The following is a 24,633-nucleotide window of genomic DNA, read 5'->3' on the forward strand; positions in this document are numbered from 1 at the left end:
TTTTGTCACAGCTTTATTTTCACGTCACCTACCCACTTCTGAATTTTTTGTATCGGAACACCCTGTATTTGTAGAAAAATTTGAGTTCGAATTTATTGAAATTATATTTTTCCGCATTCTCATCGTCCTTACATACTATTTTTCGTTCGAGTTCTTGGCCCTGTACGTTATTAAAATTTCTATTCCTTCAGATCTTGTGTTGATTGAGATCCTACTTTATAATTACTTTAATTACGAAAAAGCACTCTGTGAGAAAATTACGATGTACTTTGTGAAGAACATATTTGAGTTTTAAAATCTCTCTTCTATAATTATGTACTAGCGGACTCCGATGCCGCTGTCGCTGTATGAAATCCATGGTCTTGATTTTTTTTTCGAAACACTTTACCAACGTTAAATCGTTTTCGATTTTACACAACTAATGATTAAAATCAAGGAAAACTCAGTGGCGAGAGTTAGACTTTGTTATTAAGCTAACGAATAAATTAATGAGTTGCTGAGTAAACAATATTTTTAAATTTCACAGGAAGAATATGTCGATACTTGATTTTATGGGTTTTCAACCTCACTTTTACAATATATTCTAATTATATAAGCATGTACATAAAATTTATGAAGTTTTTAGCAGAATAAGTGATGTCATTTGGTATCTCTGAGATTCGCCCCAACATAATAAAATTTATCGAAGACCTGAACACCGATAATTACACATATATCAGAATGAAAAATAATCTGAGTAGTAGAATACCTGTGACGGCCGGTGTCAGAAAAGGAAGCAGCCTCAGCCCAATCTTCTTCAACATATATTTCTCTATAGCCTCACTCTATACGTTGGTGATAAAGTTTAGAAGGTTCCCGGTTCCTCAATGTTTACAAAAGCCATATCTATAGCTGCTGAAGATGTTATCAGATTCAAGATTTGCTGGTAAACGACTTTCCCATGACCTTTGCAATGGTTGGTATTGAAGCAATCCGATTTCAGCACTATTTGCGATAAGCATAATTTTTGTTTTGACTGTTTAAGTCCAGTTTTTATTAAATCATAGATTGTTGTCTGCAAAGCCCTTGAAGAAATCAGGAATATAGGCTTCCATAACTGCCAAGATAATTCAGAAATCTCATTTACACACACTGAAGGGTCATGGGAATTGAAGCAAACATCATTCTAAGGAAAAATAAACAGAAGATCCTTTGGATGCTCCCATTTAGCCAATATTACTTCCGAAATCTCGTTTACACACACTGAAGGGTCATTGGAATTGGAGCAAAAATCATTCTAAGGAAAAATAAACAGAAGATCCTTTGGATACTCCCATTTGGCCAAGATTACTTCCAAAATCTCATTTGCACACACTGAAGGGTCATGAGAATTGGAGCAAACATCATTCTAAGGAAAAATAAACAGAAGATCCTTTGGATACTCCCATTTGGCCAAGATTACTTCCGAAATCTCGTTTGCACACACTGAAGGGTCATTGGAATTGAAGCAAACATCATTCTAAGGAAAAATAAACAGAAGATCCTTTGGATACTCCCATTTGGCCAAGATTACTTCCAAAATCTCATTTGCACACACTGAAGGGTCATGAGAATTGGAGCAAACATCATTCTAAGGAAAAATAAACAGAAGATCCTTTGGATACTCCCATTTGGCCAAGATTACTTCCGAAATCTCGTTTACACACACTGAAGGGTCATTGGAATTGGAGCAAAAATCATTCTAAGGAAAAATAAACAGAAGATCCTTTGGATTCTCCTATTTGGCCAAGATTACTTCCAAAATCTCATTTGCTCACACTGAATTGGAGCAAACATCATTCTAAGGAAAAATAAACAGAAGATCCTTTGAGTGGTCCCATTTGGCCAAGATTACTTTCGAAATCTCGTTTACACACACTGAAGGGTCATTGGAATTGGAGCAAAAATCATTCTAAGGAAAAATAAACAGAAGATCCTTTGGATACTCCCATTTGGCCAAGATTACTTCCAAAATCTCATTTGCACACACTGAAGGGTCATGAGAATTGGAGCAAACATCATTCTAAGGAAAAATAAACAGAAGATCCTTTGGATACTCCCATTTGGCCAAGATTACTTCCAAAATCTCATTTGCACACACTGAAGGGTCATGAGAATTGGAGCAAACATCATTCTAAGGAAAAATAAACAGAAGATCCTTTGGATACTCCCATTTGGCCAAGATTACTTCCGAAATCTCGTTTACACACACTGAAGGGTCATTGGAATTGGAGCAAAAATCATTCTAAGGAAAAATAAACAGAAGATCCTTTGAATTCTCCTATTTGGCCAAGATTACTTCCAAAATCTCATTTGCTCACACTGAATTGGAGCAAACATCATTCTAAGGAAAAATAAACAGAAGATCCTTTGAGTGGTCCCATTTGGCCAAGATTACTTCCGAAATCTCGTTTACACACACTGAAGGGTCATTGGAATTGGAGCAAAAATGATTCTAAGGAAAAATAAACAGAAGATCCTTTGGACTCTCCTATTTAGCCAATATTACTTCCAAAATCTCATTTGCACACACTGAATTGGAGCAAACATCATTCTAAGGAAAAATAAACAGAAGATCCTTTGGGTGGTCCCATTTGGCCAAGATTACTTCCGAAATCTCGTTTACTCACACTGAAGGGTCATTGGAATTGGAGCAAAAATCATTCTAAGGAAAAATAAACAGAAGATCCTTTGGATTCTCCTATTTGGCCAATCTATAGTACCAAACTGTATCAAGCTTAAGTGAATACTGAGTTTGGATTTCTAGTTCACACGTTGCAGTAATTAGTTTGTAATCAGAAGTTCCGAATAGTGCATGGCTATAAATAGGTACAAGATACTATCAAAGTCACCATCTTGATAGAGAACTTTGGTTGGCTCAATGATAAGTTGGGTCAGTCTATTGACAAAATCCTCAGCTTCCTGCCTCTCATCGTCATTTCTGTTGGTACAATTCAACCCGCTGACGTGATGAACATGGAAATCACCAGCGATAAAAATATCTGCGTTTGGATCTTTGGATTGCATGTAATAGATTTATCCGTAAAATTTGATAATAACTGCGTTATAAGGGAATGTTATTGGTCTTTCAGTCGTTATTTGAAACCACATAACATCAAATTCTGAAGGCTCAAGATCATCTTTCCTATAGCAAGATATGTCGCCTCTAATGAAGACGGCAATTCTAAAACTATGCATGAATCGGGTATTTATGTCGTATCCACGATATACAAGGTGAACCTTTATATTCGAATTGAAATTTCGTATATCTATTTTAAAGATATCTTTAACTGATTGACTCTTTAGAGCAGCCTCCATCCGAGGATCGGATTGGAAGGTTATTTTAACTATTCTGGTCTAAAAGGTGCCGCCATTTTATTGTTTTCCTCCTACTCTAAAAAACGGAAGCATCAGCACAGCGACGAAACGTAGAACCCTTAGGTTCAATTCACGTTACCTGGATCCGATGCGGTGGTAATTCAACGGGTGATGCGAGTGGGTCATATCCACCACCTACCTTGGTCTACCTGCATCTACCGTCATTTAACAGAAATGTCCAAAATAACCATTGATTGGTTATGGAAATATGCTAGATAACAAAATGATCCAATTAGAGATGAGAGCACATTATTACTTCACGGTTATATTAATCGTCGCTATGGGTCTAGTGCCAAGTTTGACGAATTGATACCTTGATCCAGCAAACTAACAAGTTCTTCGTTCTAATGAGATTTTTAAGTCAATGTCTGGCAGTACTCGAATCAAATTTCTCCAAATCAGTGATTGAGGAGACGCGAATCGATAGACTATCTCCTAATCTGACGCAGCCTTTTACGAGAAATCCGAAATATGAATATCTCTGATAAATCAATACGACACCTTCAGAATGCTGGTTTACACAACAGAAGAGCTCTCCAGGCAACTTTGCTAGACTAAAATTTGCAAGGCAAAATTAAGATTGGAATTTGCGCAGTCTTGTATCATTCCCAGAGAGCCGTTCCAAGGAGGGTCTATCATGTTTTGGGGAAGAATTTGTTTTGATGCCCGCACAGAATGAAGTAGGAATTAATACCCTGGACTAGCCACCAAGAAGTCCAGATATGAATCCTATCGAGCATGTCTAGGACATTTTAAAAGGCCGCATTCGTCGTCGAAATCCATCTCCTCAAAATTTAAATGAGCTTGAACAAGCGGCATCAGAGGAATGGGATAATATACCTCAAGAAGTGAACCAGCACCTAATTGAAAGCATGCCCAGAATATTAGCAACAATTACATCCAGAGGCGGAAATTCATGCTACTATCGTTTAAAAAAAGGAACATTATTGTTTAGAATGTAAGTTTTATTTTTAAGAAAATTTGGTTATATTGCAAAGTTTTTATTTTTATTTTTTTACTAATTAAAAATCACTCAAAATTAATACACATTTCTTTCTTATTATTGCGTCAAAATGATTGAAAAGAAATTAAATAATAACAATATTAATTTAAATTTATTAAACAAAAAAATATTTTCAGAAATCGGGGTGGTGCGTTATTTTTGACCACGAATATGTAAAAAAGATTTTTCTGGTTTCGATTCAAAAGCTCTATTACAATCATTTGCATATTGTTTATCTGTGGATTCGCAAAAGAAAATTTTTATGGTCATACTGTTACCAGAATGTATGAATTGTTATATCAGAGACTCAAGAAATGTTCATCCTTTGGTAAAAATCTGGTTTTTCTATACTACTAATTTCAATGTTCCTCAGATTCTTGAAAAAAGTTTATAAGAAATAAAAGTGGATAATATACACAATAAAACTTAGTAATTTACTAAAACTAATAAGTCAGCAATAAAATAATTAAAGTTTATTTGAAATATTAACGATTATCTTTAAAATGTTGGGGTGTGGTGTTTATGAGAATTCCTTATTATATTAGTAAAAAAAAAATACAAAAAATGGTTTGTGAGAAGTAACAAGGTTGTTCCGCTTAGAACGTGACTATCTAATAAATTATTGTTTAATTAAATAAATTCTACATACGCATATTACATATATAGATCGTTGTTGATTAGTTCAATAGCTACCGGTACCGTATCAGCGCAGCCAAAGGCTAAATCCATAAATCAATATAAATATCAATAATTAAATATGACATTGTTCAATTCAATTGTTCAATTCATGTATCCATAGTATTCAAGATTTGAGAAAAACTATGTTAGAATTATACTATTTTCAATTGCAGGAACTATGCGAAACACTTCGCTATTATAAATGTATATGAAAAATAATGGAGAAGAAAATAAGGTTCATACTAAATACATAAATAACAAAGAATTCTTCAACGTCCTATTGTTAAAATTAATAAAATAAGTTGAAGTATAATAGGCAACAATGTTATAATTTTTATATTTGAATTTCATGTAAATTGGTTACACTGGACAACAAAAAAACATTTTGCGAGCCCGTGAAAGGAACCCAACTTATTTAAAGAAAATAGTAAGAAACGTTTGCAGTGGTAACAATTTTATGTCTTAGGATTTTCTGAGAATTCCAATAAAAGGACAGCTCAGTTGAAAGTTTATTTATATAAATACATTGTCGAATTTTGATTTTAAATGTTGGACTACTTTCTCTTCTATAATCGAGATCTAGAACTTCTTTTCTTGAAGTCCAAAAATAGTCTGTTGGCATAGTAGAGCTCCACTTCCTCTGATAACGCCATTCCATGCCTGCTATATCCTAGTAGAAACACCGTGCTCATCACTAACGTCTCCCATACATTGAGGTAAAAAATTCAAATGTGATTCCAGTTTATTTATTTTGAAGGACATTTTACAGCTAAATATTAGTAAAAACGTGTACAATGGATTTCAAATTTATTACAATTTACTATTTAAAGAACTTTCGTACTTGAAGCCCTATAAAAATCCCTTCTTCTACTTTTCCCCTTGTTATTTGGTAACATCGGTTAGGTGGTTAAGAGATTTCACAAATTTTTCCATTATTTCTAATTTTATATGCAAAGGTGGCACTATAATGCTCTGTTGTTGAACTAATGTTGGATAGAGCATATGTTAATGAAAATAATGTTAAAATCGTAGGTTAATCAGGAGGTTACGATGTTCCCCGGGGGGGATGGAGAATTTTTCACCCAAAATCAAAAGATCAGCAAATATAATGTAAAAAATGTCATATAAAGTTTTTTCGCCAGATTAATAGTTTTTGAGTTATTCGCAATTGAAAAGTACGCATTTTTCACCAAAAAACCGTATTTTTCAATAGATTTTTACGTAAAACTCTGTAATGATGGATTTTATCGAAGAAAACAAAGGAATTAAACTATATTTTAAGATCTTAATATTCTACCTAAAGCAAGTTATAGATACTTGAATAGCTTTTGTTTTAGTATAGGCATAGTATACTTTTTAAAGAGCTTGAAAAAAAGACCTTTCAAACGACCACTTTCATTGCGACTGAAATTTCAGTGAGTTATGATGTAAAATAGTTAAAGCTAAAAAAAATTGCACTAAAACTAATGCCATTTCATTGAAAATCAAAATTAAATTTATTCCTCGTACTAAATACCTCATTTGGATGTTATTTACAACGTCTGAAAGTTTGACTGATTAGAAATGCATAATTTTGAAAAAAATGATCATTAAATAATACTTTTTTTTGATTTTTGAAAGAAAATTTTTTTGCTCACTTTCTCTCTATAACTATGAGAGATACAAAAACAACTAAACAGTCAAATGAAAGCATTTTTTATGACGATTATTTTGATTCTTTTTAAGCGTAAAAATTGAGGGAGCTATAACCAAATTAATCTGTCGCTATAGTGCGAAGATTGCTTATTCACACTCCTTTGACCCTTTATTAATAAAAAGTGGAGGATCTTAATCCCTTTTAACATACATAGGCTTGTAGCTCCGAAAATTACCTTTAAAATGGATTTTTGTAGGATGTAATAGCTTCAAAATTAATGGAGTTACATAAAACATAAGAATTTGAAAAGAAAATAAGATATATAGATATCCTTATAAAGCAGCTAGAAGGAAAGAATTCAAAATCAAAACATTAACATTCATTAAGACAATTGCTTCTTTATTTTTTATCAAAGGGGTAGTTCTTAAGGGTTAACAGGCTATAGACAATTAAAAATTACTTCAAGTAGACACAAGTAACTAATATCTAAAAGAATACAAAATCTAAAAGTTGGCAATCATTAGATTTTATTTCATTCTTTGCAAAGGGGTAGTTTTCAAGGGGTGAATAATAAAAATTGATAACCAATTAAATTTTATTAAAATGCTATGAATGTTTCACAGTAAAAATGAAATTGCAATGTTTTAAATTGTTAAAAGATTTTTTCCTATATTCTTTTCATCAGAAGGGTAGTTTCAAAAATTTTTAAGGGTTGATACTTCAAAATATCTGATTTTATATTATATAATAATTTAAAATATTTATGCTGCATAAACGGAAACCATTTGAATTGAAAAAAAAATAGGAAAAAATATAATATTGGTATTTTTCGATAAGGGGTGGTTTTCACCCCTCAAAAACAATTTGCACACCTTGCGACCATGTTGATCTTGATATGGAGGGTAAGATGAACTTGATTCCAAATTTTCAGGAAAATCGGAGCTGAAATAAAGAATTCGGAGGTTTGACACCATTTTGAGCTTGAATGCCTACAATAATAGGACACAAATGACGTACCAAGCAACCCACGTTTTTAGGACATAGACATTAGACTATGTGTTGTAGAAGTTGTCAAAGTAGAGGATCAACTAGGCATGAAAATTGAAGTAACAAAATCAAAATTAATGGCCACAACAAGACTTCCAAACCAAAGTTGAGAAATTTAAATATCTTGGCAGCCAGATAATGACAAATGTAGACCTTGACGTCGAAGTATAGAACAAGTTAGGGTCATATTCCTAAAGGTAAAAAACCTATTATGTAACGCAACCTTGAACTTAAGCTTGAGATACCGTTTTGTAAAGGCGTCCGTGCACTTAGTTTTCTTGTATGGAGCAGAAACATGGACTCAACATATACCTAACGATGAAGTGCTTAAAGGTATGGGGAAGGAACGAGAGTTACTAGGAGGAAAAATCGAAGGAAAACGAAGACCTGGTCGCAGACAAACATTCATGGTTAAAAAATATACGCGTCTAGCAAACCCGGCGAACTCCGTTTCGCCACCAGATGGCTTCGTTTTATGTAACATTTCATTTGGTGATTAAAAGATGAAGAAAAAAATTTTTTCTAAGTAAATGAAAGTGAATCCAAAGTGAATACTGAATCGAAGCGTTATACGTGTCCTCAAATTATCTGTTTCATTGAAGTGCTCTTTGGTCAACCACATTTTTTGTTTTTTGGTCTGACGTTAACACAAACAAAGCGGATGGTTTCCCAACTCGTGAACACGCAACGTATAACTGCCCATGTGAAAAACAATGATTTTCTAAATTTATTCCGCAAACACTAAGCGAGGCAAGGCGAACTGGAAACTGCAATCGTTTGAATTCAAACGGAAGATCAGTCGGAATCATTGGTATTCGAGGAATACATACATTTCACCTGCTACTTTTCGTTAATAATGGTTGCCTCAATCAAATTCGGCATAAGTCTTTTTACCCAAAGTCGAGTACCGTTGCAAAGTCGCGGTGGATTTAAATTACGCAATATCATAATAACTGTACCAACTTTGAGTTTGCAAGTTATGTGGTGGAAATCTTGGTAACTCCAGAGAGTTCAAAAACTCCGTTGGATAATTTACTACATCATCGGAATTTGTTATGGAATCAACGGATTTGTATGTCACCATCAATTTTTGATTGAATGATGAAATTCAGTGCGTGTACATCATTATTCTTTGCGGCAAGAATTGCTCGTTGACTTAACCAAGCATTATTCTGATAATTCTCACTAATGTTTGGGAAAACATTTTCAATAAGAGCTAATTGAGAGTCTACAAATCGGCAAAAGTCGTTGGTAAGAGTAATTAATCCAGATGTCGCATCAACTTGGACTTTTCCATTTCCAACAGCTAACAATTGTTTGGAAAATTATTGCAGCACTTTGATCATTTTGAAGTTGAACTCTCATATTAGTGGTTAGCGATAATGTTTTTACGTTATTCCATAAAGGTGATGCCTTCAGGCAAGCATTCAATTCATCCGCAGGCGTTCCACGGGGAATTACTGGCAACGTCTGCTGAAATCGCCTGCCAACAATATCATCATGCCACCAAAGATGTTGTTATTTCGCCGAAGATCCTTCAGTGTGAAGTTAAGTGCTTCAAGTGATTGTGCACTCATCCCTAACAATGAGCTTGCATTGCATCAACAATTTTCCCATTGCACTGGATCGGGAAATATTGCATGTGGGAGTATCAATTGTGTTTAAATTGAGTGGCAACTTAAGCGCAGAATGTGCAGTACGACCGCCATCTAGAAGAGTCGCCGCAATTCCAGATGATGCTAACGCCAAAGCTATGTCACATCTTGATCGACTTAAAATATTGGTTTGTAGTACATGCTATGTATCAGAGATGGCGCTGTACGTGAAAAAAGATTTTCCCGCTTTTCTGTTGAAATTTTTCCTGAATTTTCTTTGCTATAAACCTCACGGAGCCCGAGACCTTTCCAACGAATGCAAAAACGTGGAAATCGGTTCGTGCGTTCTGGAGTTATAGCGTCAGGAAGGTAAACCCGACTTATTTTTATATAGTAGATTGGATCGGAATGAACGCCTTCATTAAAAGAAAAGAAGAATTGAAATATATTTTCCACTTTTTTATTCGATTGACTATAAAAGTATTTTAAAACTATAATTCATTAATTTACATTACTAATATCCATATTATGCATAATAATAAATTCTCTATACATAATTTATGTTTTGCATCGTAGATGAACATGTGTAGCTATATTAAATGCTAAAATAATTTCTGTAAAAAATTAATACCAATGAGATAGTGATTAATAAACGTTGTATGAAATATTCAATATAAAAAAATGACAAGCCCACATTTTATTCATATCTTTATACCGATTCGGTGACATAACATTTTCATTTTACTTCTAATAACTTTTTAGTATGCATAGTGGCATACAGAAGTTTTTACCGGTTGAATGAAGCTTTGATTTAGAGTTAGTACTTACTAATAAACGTAACTGACCTACCTTGAAAGACGTAATTGATGGAAAGAACAATATAATTACAATGTTCGAACTTGTTTTATATAAAAAAAACTAAAAGATAAATTGCTACAAGTATAGTTGGTGTATAATTAGCTATTTCATTTTATTCAGATTATGCTAGAAATCTTATGAAGGGTACCTGACATGGAGCGACACAACTAGATTCCGCTAAAAAAGTATCGCATCACCCTTAAAAAGGGCAACAAAATCAGCGTTACAAAAAACGAAGCTCGTGAAATATGGATTAGTTTTTGTTCGGTACATATAAAAATTCAATTTGTGTCTTTAGGCATTTTCGAAATAAAATTCATTATGGATGAGCGTGTAAACAGAAATGTTAGAGAGCAAATTGTTAGAATAATTGTTCGTCAAGACACCGGAGGATATAATAGAAGACCTATGCAAGACCGTCGACTACTAAACCTACAGAAAGAATATTTTAGAGGCTGCAAACTTTACGAAAACGACATGTAACGGCAAGACAGCTTTAATAAGAGTTAGCTGAAGGTCAAAATCTCAGAAAAATTTCATAAATGATCTAAGAAATGCTGTTATTAGTAGCTGATATTGCTCATCAACTATCCGGGCAACACCATGCAGTTGAGACTCGCAAATAACATGCGAACTTGAATGTTTTTAAGGACGAGATAAGATTTTGCTTATGTACTTCAGATTAGAGAATACCTGTTTATGGAACGGCTAGTGAGAGGTATTCTCTTTACAACCTCAGACGATTAACAAATTTTGGTAGAGAGTCTATCATGTTGTGAGGTGGAATACCTTTAAGGGCGCACACAGAATACTTTTAGAGAGTGAATCTGTTCATGTTCTACAAGAAATTACTTTTGGTAATTATTTAGAATTGGGGCTCTAGACAAAAATCGTTCCAAGAAATTTTTCACGCATTTGGGGTTGTTTCTGAGGGTATAAATAGTAAATTTAAGGCGGGGGAAACATATTATTTCCATTATTTAAGACATTAGATGGTACATATGATAAATCAATGAAACCTAACCTAATCTAACCAAGATTGTAATTATTTGGAATTGGATAGGTTAGGTTAGGTTTCATTGATTTATCATATGTAAGTTGTACCATGTAAAGTCTAGAATAATGGAAATAATATGTCTCCCCTGCCTTAAATTTACTATTTGTACCCTCAAAAACAACCCCAAATGTTCCCTATGTCGCTAGAATAGTATATATACTAGTACCTAGGTTATTGTTGTTTTTGATTGGCCTGCACACAGTCCGGACTCAAACCCTATTGAGTATTTTTGTGAGGCAATATTAGAGAAAGATGAAATCTGCAGATTTGATACCAGGTTACTTCGAAAAACTACACAAGGTGTTTATAAATAAGTGGATAAATTTAGACCAAATATACTTTGAGGACTTGAACAGATAGGAAATCATGTTATGGGGATACTTTTTTGAAGGAGTGTATTTTTTCATAAAATTACAGCTTGCTGGAGCTAAATTGATGAAATTAACTTATGATGTTTCCCAGAAACCAATCAATTGGGCTTTCTTACGATCATATTGCATCTTTCATTGCATTATACGTTGTCTTGCTCCAAGCAATGGGGTTGAGTGAGGTAAACGAAATATTTATTCTCCTGAGGACGTCCGCAAAACCAATAAATCAATTAAAAATGTACAAGATATCTGGTATTTCAATATTAAAATTTCGAAACCAAGTAAGAATAGTTGTGTAATTTTTTTTAACTATATCCTATTTAAACTCTTTGAAACAGAATAAAAGCACAATAAACAATAGATATTTTGATAGAAATTCGATATGACGATAAAATAAAAACAAAAATAAATACTGCGTAAATAAATGGTTGATCTGACCACTTCTTCCTCATTACACTGAGGAGTATTATCTTATAACGTCAAAATTAGTACTTTGGGTCTACCATTTTGTTGCCTATCAGTGTTAATAAAATTTTTGATAAAATCCAATACTAAAGATGCTTCTCGCAAATTATACCGTATCTTTTTGGTAAAAAGTTTTCAAAACTTCAAGCGCCGTTGTCGAACAACTGACTAGGTGATGTGCACTTAGAATTCTAGATTCATGAGAACACACTAACTAGTCTGGAATCCAATTCTTTATGAGCAAAATAAACCCCGGTCAACTAAAGTTTTACGTTTATCTCATCTAATGAATTTCTCGGTCTTCTTGAAAAATTACGTGAAACTATACAGAAAAATTTATCATAAGATAGTAAAAGCCAAAAGCCAAAAGAGCCAATGCTCGTAATGTTTCTAAAGAAACATAGTCCATTGAAAATTATCTGAGAAATGTCTACCTGGTGGTAATGCTAGCTTACACAATTTCTCCTTGATGCCCGTAGTTTTAGCACAGCTTTGCAGTAGATACAATTAATGACATCAAAAATAAATATTCATCTGGAACTGATGGACTTATATTAAAAATGTTTTTCCAATTGCACACGGCTATCTACTTAGGAGCACGGACTTTACCTACATACTCCACGTTCAGATTTAGTTAAGGGCTTACAATGCAAAAAAATGCACAATCACTTGCCAATTGAAATTGGGTTCCGTAGAATGCACTAACAAATCGACTTTCCAGTTGAATAAATTTAGTCGGAAATTTTGCTTTAATGATTCCTTTACCATAAAAAATTCTTCTGAAATTCACCTTTAAATCCACCTGAAACAATATCATAACGGGGATACATTTGTTAACTGCTGAAAAGCAAATGCTAAATCATATATTTTCAGTTATATTATTGGAATAACCCAGTCACAAATCTTACTTGTTTGTCGAATGCTAAATAAATAATTTCAAATATGAATTCATTTCTACATCGTAAGTACCAAGACTTGGTCAGGAACCTCAAATCTCTTATTTTAAAATTCTTTTTGATAATAGTGAATCATGTCGCAGCTAGTAGTTGGAAGTTAATTCAATAAAATTCATGATTTTACAACATTTTGTTCTGATCTATCACTTGTACCCTATCCAGTGAAATAGTGCGGTTTGGATTTTTTGTTTGGAATACAAGGTCACATGAAGAAACAAACTTTCATTATAACAACGTGCTTAGTTTCTGAAACAGCAAAAGAAATCCAGAAAAGAGAGTTTCATGAGTGTAAAATGTTACTTCCTATTTGTGAAATATGCCAGTGACCGGTTTTCTGCTATAGGTTCCCATCTGTATAGACCCAGAACATAGAGTGCTGACAATCAGGATCGACAGCTAATGAGAGATTCGTTAAAATTGTAAAAATAACTTTGGAGCTTCGATACGAAGTTGTTAGTGAAAATAAAACAAGCAACTTCTGCTCTAATTACTTGTTCTGACTTCTAGAAGCTGAGACCTGAATTACACTCAATAAAATAATAGAAACAATTGAATCATCACAATTTTCTAGACCTATATGGTTCTCTCAGATTCATGGTATAACATCGGGACGACAACATAATAATTGTCGAGTGCTGTATAACTGATAATATTGTTCATGTGCTAGGAACTCATAAACTTTCAAAATTACATGAATTTACTAGAATCTGGGTTTCTGCTTTTAATTATGACATTTTTTTGGCTCTATGACTATGTATAGCGCCAACTAGCTCCTGGACTAGCTGACTGAGTTTCCGGTCCTGAAGCTTGTTCATGGGGTTTAACAGAGAATCAAATGCTATTCCATCAATGACAAAAAGAAGAGTTAAAACGGTATTTGCGCTTGAAACGATACGCGATTACTGCTGAAGATTAAAAATACCCTAATCTGTGTATGAAAAATCGGCTAGTCTAATGTCAAATATTTAGCATATTCATAATAATACACTCCCACAAATTTCTCTTCCATATTGTCAAGCGAAGGTCGAAGCGGTGTCTTACAAATCAATTTGTTTACTTTCTACAAGTGCATGTTTATATTTTGTCTGAGTACGACAAGTCAAAACCTGCAAATACCGGCTGATTTGTTTATTATTCTTTAGCTGTGGATTGTTTCTTCGAGAGACGCAAAAACAACTTTGAAGAAAGTTATAAAAAATATTTAAGGGAAACATAGTAAGTTCTAGCCAGCACCTGATCGGCAAAAAATTTTTCTTCCAGCATGCCAACGTACCCAAGCTGTGCAAAAAGTATTTGAAAGAATTGGAAAGGAAGAATAAGACTTCAAAAGAAAATTAAGAGGTTGAAGTGGGCTAAAGAGCATGCAAATTTGACAACTTGACGCATGAAGTGTGGGTGAGAGTTTTATGGAGTGATGAGTCAAAGTTTGAGGTTTTTTGGTCTAAGAGAGACTAGGTGATCGTTTGAGGATGTTTTGAAGACAAAGCTACTGGAAACCTGGTAAAAGTTTGATGGACTTTGGAGAAAGTTATGAAAAATATTTAAGGGAAACATAGTAAGTTCTAGCCAGCACCTGATCGGCAAAAAATTTTTCTTCCAGCATACCAATGAACCCAAGCTGTGTAAAGAGTATTTGAAATAATTGGAAAGGAAGAATACGCTGAAAGTATTAATTTGGCCCAGCCTCAACCTAATTGAGTTATAGTGGGATAAAAGCGAAGTCAGAAAGCATTTTCCTACTTCCGGCTGACATATTTGGAGTATCCTGAACAACGAAAGGGACCAAATGGATAAAAACTTTTGACCAGCAGTGTATATTGATAAATTCTGGGGAAATTGGATAATGGGAGGCACAAATAATTTTCCTTATTTGATCAGCTTACACTATTTGCATCTTTCATCTTACAAGATCTCAACTTCGTCTACACTATCCGACAAAGTTTGCTCCTTTTAATTAACGCTGAACGTCAAATCTCAAAACTAAGACTGTATATATGAATTGGCTCCTAGAACTACGCAAGATTAAACAGCGATGGCGACTCAATAGTGGTGGAAGGAATATAGAAATGTATTTCTCCCACTGAAAAAATTATTTCTCTTCTTTAACTCCAGACCTCTTTATGTCCTTTAGAGCGCCAGAGTATAGGGATTATAGTTTTTAATCTTTTTTTATCCATTTTTTGACTCTTTTAGACCCCTTTCAAGTTTTCTAGGTTTTCTTTTTCTTCTCTTTTTATGTTTTTCTGCTTATCACTTCTCTTGGTAAGTTTTATGATGTTTTTCTCTTTATGTGTTCGTATTAGTTTAAACATTTTTTCCTGTTTTGTTTCCTATTGGGTCCTGCTTAAGATTTTCCATAATTTACTCTCACCCATCCCCATTTTTCCTATTTTCTCTAGTTTTTTCATCTTTGCTGCTACTATTCTACTATTTTTGTTCATTGCCTAGGTTTCACTTGCATATATTTACGTAGCTATATACTTTCATTTTTATGACTTCGGCTATTTCTTTTTCCCTGAAAATTGTCTTATTTAGAGAAAAAGAATTTTCTTTCACGAATAACTAGAAAAGTGGAGATTACCTCAGTTTTTCATTTATAATTCGAAAACGATAAATAGAGTTAACCGCCAAAAAAATCCTCAAAGTGTAAATTTCTCACAAAAACTGCGGCTCACTAAAATCAATGTTAATTATTATGCATCGTTCAGAATTCATTCCGAATTTTCTATCAAAAGAATCTGGCAACAAAAGACTTGGAGCACTGTTTCAAATATTATCAACTGGTTTATAGTCTCATTATCGAACCGTGTTTTCAACTAGTTGGTGCATCTATCCATAATTCAAGAAACCTTCTTTGAAAGTTGTCTTGGTGTATCAGTTTTGTCAAAGAGACTGTTTGATACTTTTTGCAGGCATTCAAGTGAAAATAGATGAACCATACTAATAGATATAGTTTAAAAAAAAACTAGAAAGTACGCTTTTGAAGCACATCAAACTAAAAAGTTTAAAGTAATTTTCAAAATAAGCTCAAAACAATAATCAGATGAAAGCATGCCCTTTGGGTTTTTTAGTCTACATCATTTAATTTATACCACCCTCGTTTAATGGCTTCGCTGCTTATATACCTACATCTCGTCGAAACTTGTATCGAGCCATAACGGTGTAGTTTGTAAGGTTGTCGAAGTGCTTGATTTCCAACACACAGACCGGAGGTTCGAATTCCCTGTCGAACTAAATTTCTATTAAATAAGTCACTTGTTCTTAATCCAAAGGAGAGTCCTCATACAGGTTAGGCTAATATAAGCGTGTTGAAAAAATTGTTTTGAAAAAGGCAAGGATTATAACAAGCTTACGCCTATAACAATGAAAAGATATACTTACAACTTTTGTATGAAAACTACAAGGGACATTTGAGTCAACCGCAGTAAAAGGGTTGATTACATCAAATTGTAGATATATTCAAATGTGGTTAATCAATAGTAATTTCATTTTTTTGTATAACCAATTTTCAGTATAAAGAGTTTATGAAAAAACTATAGGGTGCAAACCTTTTGAAAATGTTGTCAATCAATTCCAATAATGAAACGTCTTCAGAGGTATTTATGTCAATTGTCTGTTAATAAATAAACGGTTATTTGAAAGTACATTTATTTCATACTTACATTACTTTAACCTTTCATATCTGGCGAACACGATCATTGCCTATTTGAAAGAAAAAACTTACCGAGATTGGTACTATTGTAAAATGACCGAAGGTTATTCGCAGACACTTGCATTTTGTATATAAACCGAGGGTAAAAGGGTAATTGTATCAGTTAGCTTCCGTGACTTGAGCAAACTCTCAACATGAACTCCTTGGTAAGAATATACACAGAATATTATTATATCATAAAAATATTTTAAACAAAAGAAAAGTAAATTTATTGTCTTCCAAAATTCTCTATCCCACTATTATTTCGTATGTTTTGTGTGAAATGAATTTTAATTACAAGAAGAAACTTGAAACTCTATTATGAATTGATATGGCAATAAAAAGTTCTCCTCTATTCCACTTGAAACAATGTGTTGCTCAGTATCTACTCAGACAGTGAACAAAAAATAATGACTATTCTAGAATCCACCACTAAATTAGTTTTAATATTACATTTCAGATCGTTCTCGCTATCGTTGCATTCGCAGCAACCGCATCTGCCTCTGTCCACGGACTCGGTCTTGGTCTTGGACTTGGATATGGATATAGACACGGTGCTTTCGTCCACCCTCATGCCCTTAGTCCAGTCGGTCCATCTGGAGTTGTCACTGGAGCAGGTGCCGCTGGACCATCCGGAGTTGTAACTGGTGCTGGTGCCGTTGGACCCGCCGGTGTAGTTAACGGACATGGTGCAGTAGGACCAACTGGACCTAATGGACATGGAGCTGCTTGGGCTGCACCATTGGCTGTGGGATTAGGACATGCTGGTGCTGGTTGGGGACTCGGCGGATGGGGACATGGTTTGGGAGCCGGTGCTGGTCATTGGGGCCTCCATGGTTAAATAACCGGACTGTTTTTTCTAGAAAATGACTTGTTTTTTCCAACTGAACTGATGTATCTTTTTTTATAAAAAATAAACGTTGTACATACATATTTATTGTGATGTTCTAATTTAGCCTGTACCATAAGAGTTTGAGGAAGTTCAGTTAATCGAATGGGAAACGATAAGAAAATTTATTTCAAGGAAAAATTGTTTGCTCAGAATATGTCATAGGAATTACTCCTTGAGATTTGACAACGATGGGGTTCATCAAATTAAAGTAGTATCAGAAGAATTAGAAACAAAAGATTGATCGAGAGACTCAATGCGACAGATAATGGGATAGGTTGAGGAGCTTTCGCAATAACCTGATCCATTGAAATAAAATTAAATAATAAGAAAAATGAATATATATGATGGGGCACTAAATGAAAAATATATCAAAACACAAACACTTTGTAATTAAAATAACGATGATTAAAGAAATTAATTTAAGAAACACAAATAAAATACCCAGAGACTAAGAAAAAAATTGATACCACTACAGAAAATAGAAATCCCTAAAAAACTAAGAGAGATAATAAATAAAAGGAATATAAGAATATGAATAAAGGGAAGAAGATCGACGGAGATTAGGATGGAGATGGGAATATAACAGGAAATAGTCTTGGTCCTATTCTATTTATTCTTGTCATGAATGGATGATGGAAATAATAAAATAGAATAACTTCAAACTTGAGAAAATAGACGGAGTAGCATAAGCAGACGATATAGTAATTGTAGTAGTTTAAGAAAGTGGAAGAAAAAAGACAATAGAATACCAGAGAATGGACGTAAATATCAAGAAATGCAAAAGGATGATAATAAATCAAAAAAGAAAACATTTAACAATGAAAGGGAAACTAATGGAGTAATCACTCTTGAATATCTGGGAGTCATTTTCCCGGAAGACGAGAAAATAGATATAGAAATAGCGAACAGAGTAGGAAAAGACAATTTAAGGATAAAAAAAAATAGGAAAAGATATAAAAAAATATACACTCGATAACAGTATCCACGTTAATATATGGAAGTGAAACTTTGGGAATGAACAAAAAGATAACGAGTATATATAATATAAAGCAGCAGAGTAAAATAGCAGGGAAAACGAGGATGGATAGGATAGGAAATATGAAGTAGAAAGGTATGGGAAAAGAAGGAGAGGAAGACCCAGGAAAACTTGTCTACTACAAATAGTATAGGAATAGGGAAGACAAGGAAATACAACACAGCAGATAAATGAAGTAGCGAAGAATTGAAATGGAGTGCAACAAATGGATGAAAAGAGATGAAATCTAAAATTCCTATACACTTGAAAGGGCACAACTAGAGAAGAAGAAGAGGAATTTGAGAAATTGCACAACAATCGTAGCATTTTAACTTGGGTGTTTCTTTGGCACGAGGGAGATCACAGAAGAAGCTGAAATGAATCCAAAAACCTATTGGCACATTGTTTTCAATATATAAATATTGCCAGGATTCTATGAACAGTGTTTTTTGGAAAAAGGTCTGGTAAATTCATCTCGAGCGAGCAATAAAAAAGGCTTTCCGGTTCATGTCCTGGGTAACAGATTAATCAACTGTTGCATCCTAGGTAAACTCAAAAATATTGACAGGCTTTATTCTATAATAGACGTTTCATAAGTTACCCTCTGAGAAGTAATCAAGAGGATTTATGTCGGGTGAACCGAGATTTGTATGTAGCAACTTCTTCGAATTCCTCTACTCTACAAAAACACTGAGGTGTACCTAATTACAATATATTTCATTTTTTTGTAGTATTATTGGTTGAAGATATAAATAATTAACTTAATAAATTTAAAGGATTCAGGAAAATACAAAATTTAAAAGCGAAGATAAGTTTTCTTCACTGAAAAAAGATTTAGTCTTGGTATTTGGGCAACAATTTTAAACGTAATATTCCTCCAAACTCATGTTTACAATCTTTTTGTCTACTGAAAAAAAGCTTCATGTAAAGTAAGACTTCCAAATCGATCTTGTAGAAAACATGTCATTGATATGCATAATCTTGGTGAGGCTAGTGATTGAGATCTCGCTTAAATCCAAAAGCGTTTGGAGATACGGAAACCAACCCAAATATGAGTTCATGAGAAAACTTCTATGAATTTAAGGTTTTTTTCAGTGGAACTCCTCATAACTCTGATCACCAACTCTATCTAAATCGGCATATGATAACTCTTATATCGACATTGCTATAAAAACATTTGGAGTACTCTCTTCATTGGACGTAGCCCTAAATAATTTTCTCCAAAATCAGTTCTACATCCTATCTTGCAATTTTAAGAATTTTCAGATGCGCTGTGACACCAAAAGCTCATCTGCTGATACTAGTTCTTACTGTTAATATCATAATAACTCCAGAGGTATAGCTAGACCTTTTATTATTAAATTTGTGTTCATTTTATTCAAATTTAAATGGTTTGTTATGAAAAGTTGAATCTTGAGTGACGTTTAAGTCGTGAACTAGTCTTTCTGAAGAAAGCAGCCGTAATACTAACCGAGAAAGTATTCACTTAAAGTATGTCTACACTTTTTAATTAATCTGTTAACAAACTAAGTTTCTTGTTGATCTTATAATTTTTACCCTTTTTATTTCTTACTTATGTTAAAAGGATGATGTGCAAAATTTCAAATTGTATATTCATTTTAAATCGATAAACTTGTATCAGCTACTCTCAATGTCAGCCTAGTAGTTCAATTTCTAGTGATCCAAGTTAGAGGAGAAGCTTTTCTAAAGTGCTCAAACAAATAAAAACACTTCGAACTTTCCCAATTCAGATCGATTTTTCTTAATATTCGAATAATTGTTTGATATATTTCTGTATTTTTGAAAATATATTTTATATATATAAATTTTTTTGAGATAACGATGTTAACATTTTTACTAAAAATATATATGTCATCTGTCATGTTTTTTTTTGAATTTGTGAATCAAAGACATAACAAACATCAAAATATCAATCAAACAATCAAAAATTGTTACAATTTGAAGACAAAAGCTTGTAAAAACTAAAAAACAAACATAAAAATAACTAAATAAAGATAAAGCAAATAAAATTTCAATATACAGAAGAAAATCACAATGAATAACAAAATTATAGGTAATAGTAATAGGTAATAATTAATATATAAGTCCTATTTAAATCCAAAGGAAAATTTAAGCCATTATTATTAGAATAGAAGTCGTTTACAGAGTAGAAAACACTTTCCAGTAAATATGCGGAATGCACGAAAATATGACATCGATTTGATTTCAATTGGCAAGTGATTGTGCACTTTTTTGCATTATAAAGTATTGAGCAATTAACTAATTTTAAACGTAGTGTGGGTAGGTGAAGGTCGTGCTCCGCGGTCCTAAGTGGATAGCTACTCAAATAATCTGTTAAAAGACGTTAATTGATTAGAGTGAGCCACAGAAACGCCCTACCCAATATATGACAGTATTTATGAAATGCTGCAACATGTTAATTGTTTTATAAGGGGGACATTTTTACGTTAGTCAACTGTCATTTGTCAACCCTATCCGTTTTATTTTTAAATTAGAAAACGAATGCTGGAGGTTCCTTTTAATAGTATTTTATACTATTTACTCTGTTTGAGCTGGTATTCACATTATTATATTGGTAGCTTTGATTCGTGTTTGGCAGTTTAGTTTAGAAATATCATTTAAATTTGAAAGTTTGATTGACTCATTCTATAAGCGGAATGTCAAGTGGAAAACTTATAACACCAGAATTCGGGAGGTGGCTTCTACCACCATAAATAATTCACTGCTTGTTAAATCAAAAAACAATTATGGAAAAAATAGGAGAAAATATACATAGCTTGCATGTTTTGATGCCATGAGTAAAAGTTATAAATGCTGGAAGACTTTTTCCATGTTAAGTCAATGTTAAATGTTCTTCAAAATATAGACTTCAAATTCCTGAAATTGTAATCACTTTCGAAACGATGTTCAACGGGATATCAACCAAAAAATCGCAAATATTGGAATATGCTAATATAGAAAAATTTCTTGAGGAAGCGCCTGATGTTGCTTACTTGGCATTATATTTCATGATATTGAATATAAACCTGAATCAGTATTTGTAATCCAAATTATCCAAGGTTGTTTTCAATAACATGTGACCACTGAATTGAACATTTTAAAAAATATGTCTGCTTAAGACCAAGTTCACCAGTTCTTGCAATAATAGTAAGCAGACATATTCTCCTCTTCCCGAAGGTTTTGAACAAACAGAGACCACGGTATCCACCACCCTCGAAGCATCGGTTTCCACATATGTTGATGCTCTGACTGGTATTATCGATAAGGATCCAGCTCCTAATAGATCTCTAACCGATTCCCTTTGCTCACTAGGGTTCAAAGTCATCAAATAGAGGAGAGTCTCGACTTTCGCAATCTGTAATTGATCCCACCATTTGCTCAATTAATAGAGTGAATCTACTTTGCTATTTTTGAGAGAGGCATTGCAGATCTCAATTTCGGAGCATAGACACATTTTGTACGAGCTGAACAACGACACGGATTTCGTAACGCTCACCTTCAAAAACTCAAGTTTAACTAAGAAACACGACCACCGAGGCATTTGTGGGTGGCTGTCCAATTGGAAGAAAGCCAGATAATACTCAGAATAATCTAGTAAATTAGCTGTACATTGAAACACCAAGAAATGTAACGCTGGCTTTTGCACAAGGCCGAGCATTTAAAACTGGAAGTTGACTGATCTGTCCGAAGGTACCCCAGCACTCACACTTGCAAGGTTCAAACACTTGGACAAACCTCACAATCCGCCTTTTGATGTTAAGAGGTTCACTTTTCAAAAAACATCTGCATTGATTAGTTTAAAGTGAGTACGAATAGTCAATCTCAATCAATGGGTTAAATTGAATTGAATTTTGCGTGCCTGCGTTATGATATACCGATATCTTTTCGCCAAAATATTTAGCTATGGAAAATCGACATTAACTGAGAAATCGATTACTCAAATAAACTATTAACTTTCCAAAATCATCCTCATTCTTCAATTACTTCATTATTGTATTCGTAATTTATTTTTATTATTTTGTTAGGGTGGAATTGCTTTTAAAGAATCTACTTATTAACAGTGTTAACTCATTGTAAATATCAAACATATAAATTATGAAGTACATTTCCTCTATTGAGTTTGCTGGTATTCTGAAATGATTCATGATTCTTGGCTACTCAACTTAGACCGCAACCCATAATAAGTGATTGTCTTTCTGAATCGACATTGAATGCGATTAGGAAAAAAATTCGTACATAAACACCGCAATAGATCAATAATATATTATAGAAGTAATAGTATTTTACTCTAAAATGAAAATATAATGAGTAGTTTTTGGTTGAAGGTCATTTTCTTATTATATAAAAGGGGGCTGAAATAATAAACAGCAGTATCAGTTCGATTCTGTTATTTGAACTATCATTCAACATGAACTCATTGGTAAGAGAAATATGAAAATTTATATGTTCATATTATGAAAATATCCACTTGAGATAATGATAATAATAAATTGTTTTCCCGATGAAATGTTTTTTTAAATTCAATTGACTGATTATCACCAAAATTCCTAATATTACATAAATTCTATTCATTGATATTTTATGGTATTTAACAAACCAAATAATCGTTTATTTCACTCCTCAAGAAAATAAACATGTGAAAAATGCATCTTTTACACTAAATTTCCAGAGCAGTGGATAGAAAATAAAATGTATTAAATCCATAATCAGCTTTTCTTGACTAAAAAAATATTCGACACGTTTTTATTTGTTCTATTCTAGTCATATCCTTTCCTAAGTGATTCTTTAAAGTAATGTTTTCTTTATTTATTTCAACTAAGGCCTTTTTTTCATCTTCTTTATTGTGAAATTTCATATTTGTTTTATAGAGATCCATATTTTATGTGTATATGAAATAAATCTCAAAAATTTTTGTTATTTTTAGATTGCCTTTGCCTTCGTCGCCTTCGCAGCCTCTGCCTCTGCTTCAATCCACGGTCTTGGACTTGGTCATGCTGCCATCGTGAACCCCCATGCTCTTAGTCCCGTTGGCCCATCAGGAATTGTTACTGGTGCCGGAGCTGCTGGTCCATCTGGAGTTGTAACCGGAGCCGGAGCCGCTGGACCTTCTGGAGTTGTAAACGGACATGGAGCAGTAGGACCAACTGGACCTAACGGACATGGAGTAGCTTGGGCAGCTCCTTTAGCTGTTGGGTACGCTGGATTAGCAGGACCCGCTGGATGGGCAGGACACGGTGCATGGGGTGCTGCTCCATTAGCTTTGGGACACGCCGGTTGGGGTCTAGGATATGGCGGATGGGGACATGGATATGGAGCTGGTCATTGGGGTCATGGTTGGTAAATTTAGGAACAGAAATATAAAATATATTGTTATTTATAAATTAAATTCAAATGTGAGCTTTTGGAAACAAAAATAAATGTTGTATATTATGTTGGTATATTTTTCTTTCGAAAGTAGCAATCATTATGAGTGGAGTTGATTGAATAATGAAAAAATTTGTCAAAAATATCAAAAGGCAACCAATGTGATGAATTAATGTATTACGCCTTAGTCAATTTCGAAACAGTTGGTGATATTTCCATAAATGTAATTGTGGGATTTTGTTGTGACCGATTCTCTGGCAATATTGTTGTAAAAATTGTTGTATAGACATACGATTATTTCTTACTACATGTACTAAGAAATTTCACACACCATGATGATATACACTGAATTTACTGTAAGTAGATTTATGACAAAAACTAAATCAAAATTTCTGATAGTTTCATAGGAATTTATCCAAATACAAAAGATATAGTACAAATAGAAGTGGTTGTGGCAAATTATCGGAATATTAACAAATCAAGTAAGGCGATAGAACTTGTGCTCTACAGTGATCTAACATATTTAGTTATTTTCTGACCTCCTAAGTATAGTGGCATGGTGTGGTTGAAAACCATCTTATTTCCGTG

At 33.5% G+C, this 24,633-nt stretch overlaps 2 protein-coding genes across 2 annotated transcripts; both read left to right on the forward strand.

Moving 5' to 3' along the window:
• The first annotated feature begins 16,744 nt into the window (after positions 1-16,744).
• On the forward strand, positions 16,745-17,686 carry LOC130892495 (collagen alpha-2(I) chain-like). The gene is made up of 2 exons (XM_057797935.1): positions 16,745-16,920; positions 17,214-17,686. Exons 1-2 carry the CDS (start codon positions 16,909-16,911, stop codon positions 17,592-17,594), a joined length of 393 nt encoding a protein of 130 aa, XP_057653918.1. The 5' UTR covers positions 16,745-16,908; the 3' UTR covers positions 17,595-17,686.
• Positions 17,687-22,962: 5,276 nt separating this feature from the next.
• LOC130892542 (uncharacterized) lies at positions 22,963-24,111 on the forward strand. Its single transcript, XM_057797998.1, has 2 exons — positions 22,963-23,101; positions 23,606-24,111. The coding sequence occupies exons 1-2, from the start codon at positions 23,090-23,092 to the stop codon at positions 24,020-24,022; spliced, it is 429 nt and encodes a 142-aa protein (XP_057653981.1). The 5' UTR covers positions 22,963-23,089; the 3' UTR covers positions 24,023-24,111.
• The last annotated feature ends 522 nt before the right edge of the window (positions 24,112-24,633 follow it).

The sequence above is a fragment of the Diorhabda carinulata genome, chromosome 4 (genome assembly GCF_026250575.1).
Source record: "Diorhabda carinulata isolate Delta chromosome 4, icDioCari1.1, whole genome shotgun sequence".
NCBI classification, from domain to species: domain Eukaryota; kingdom Metazoa; phylum Arthropoda; class Insecta; order Coleoptera; family Chrysomelidae; genus Diorhabda; species Diorhabda carinulata.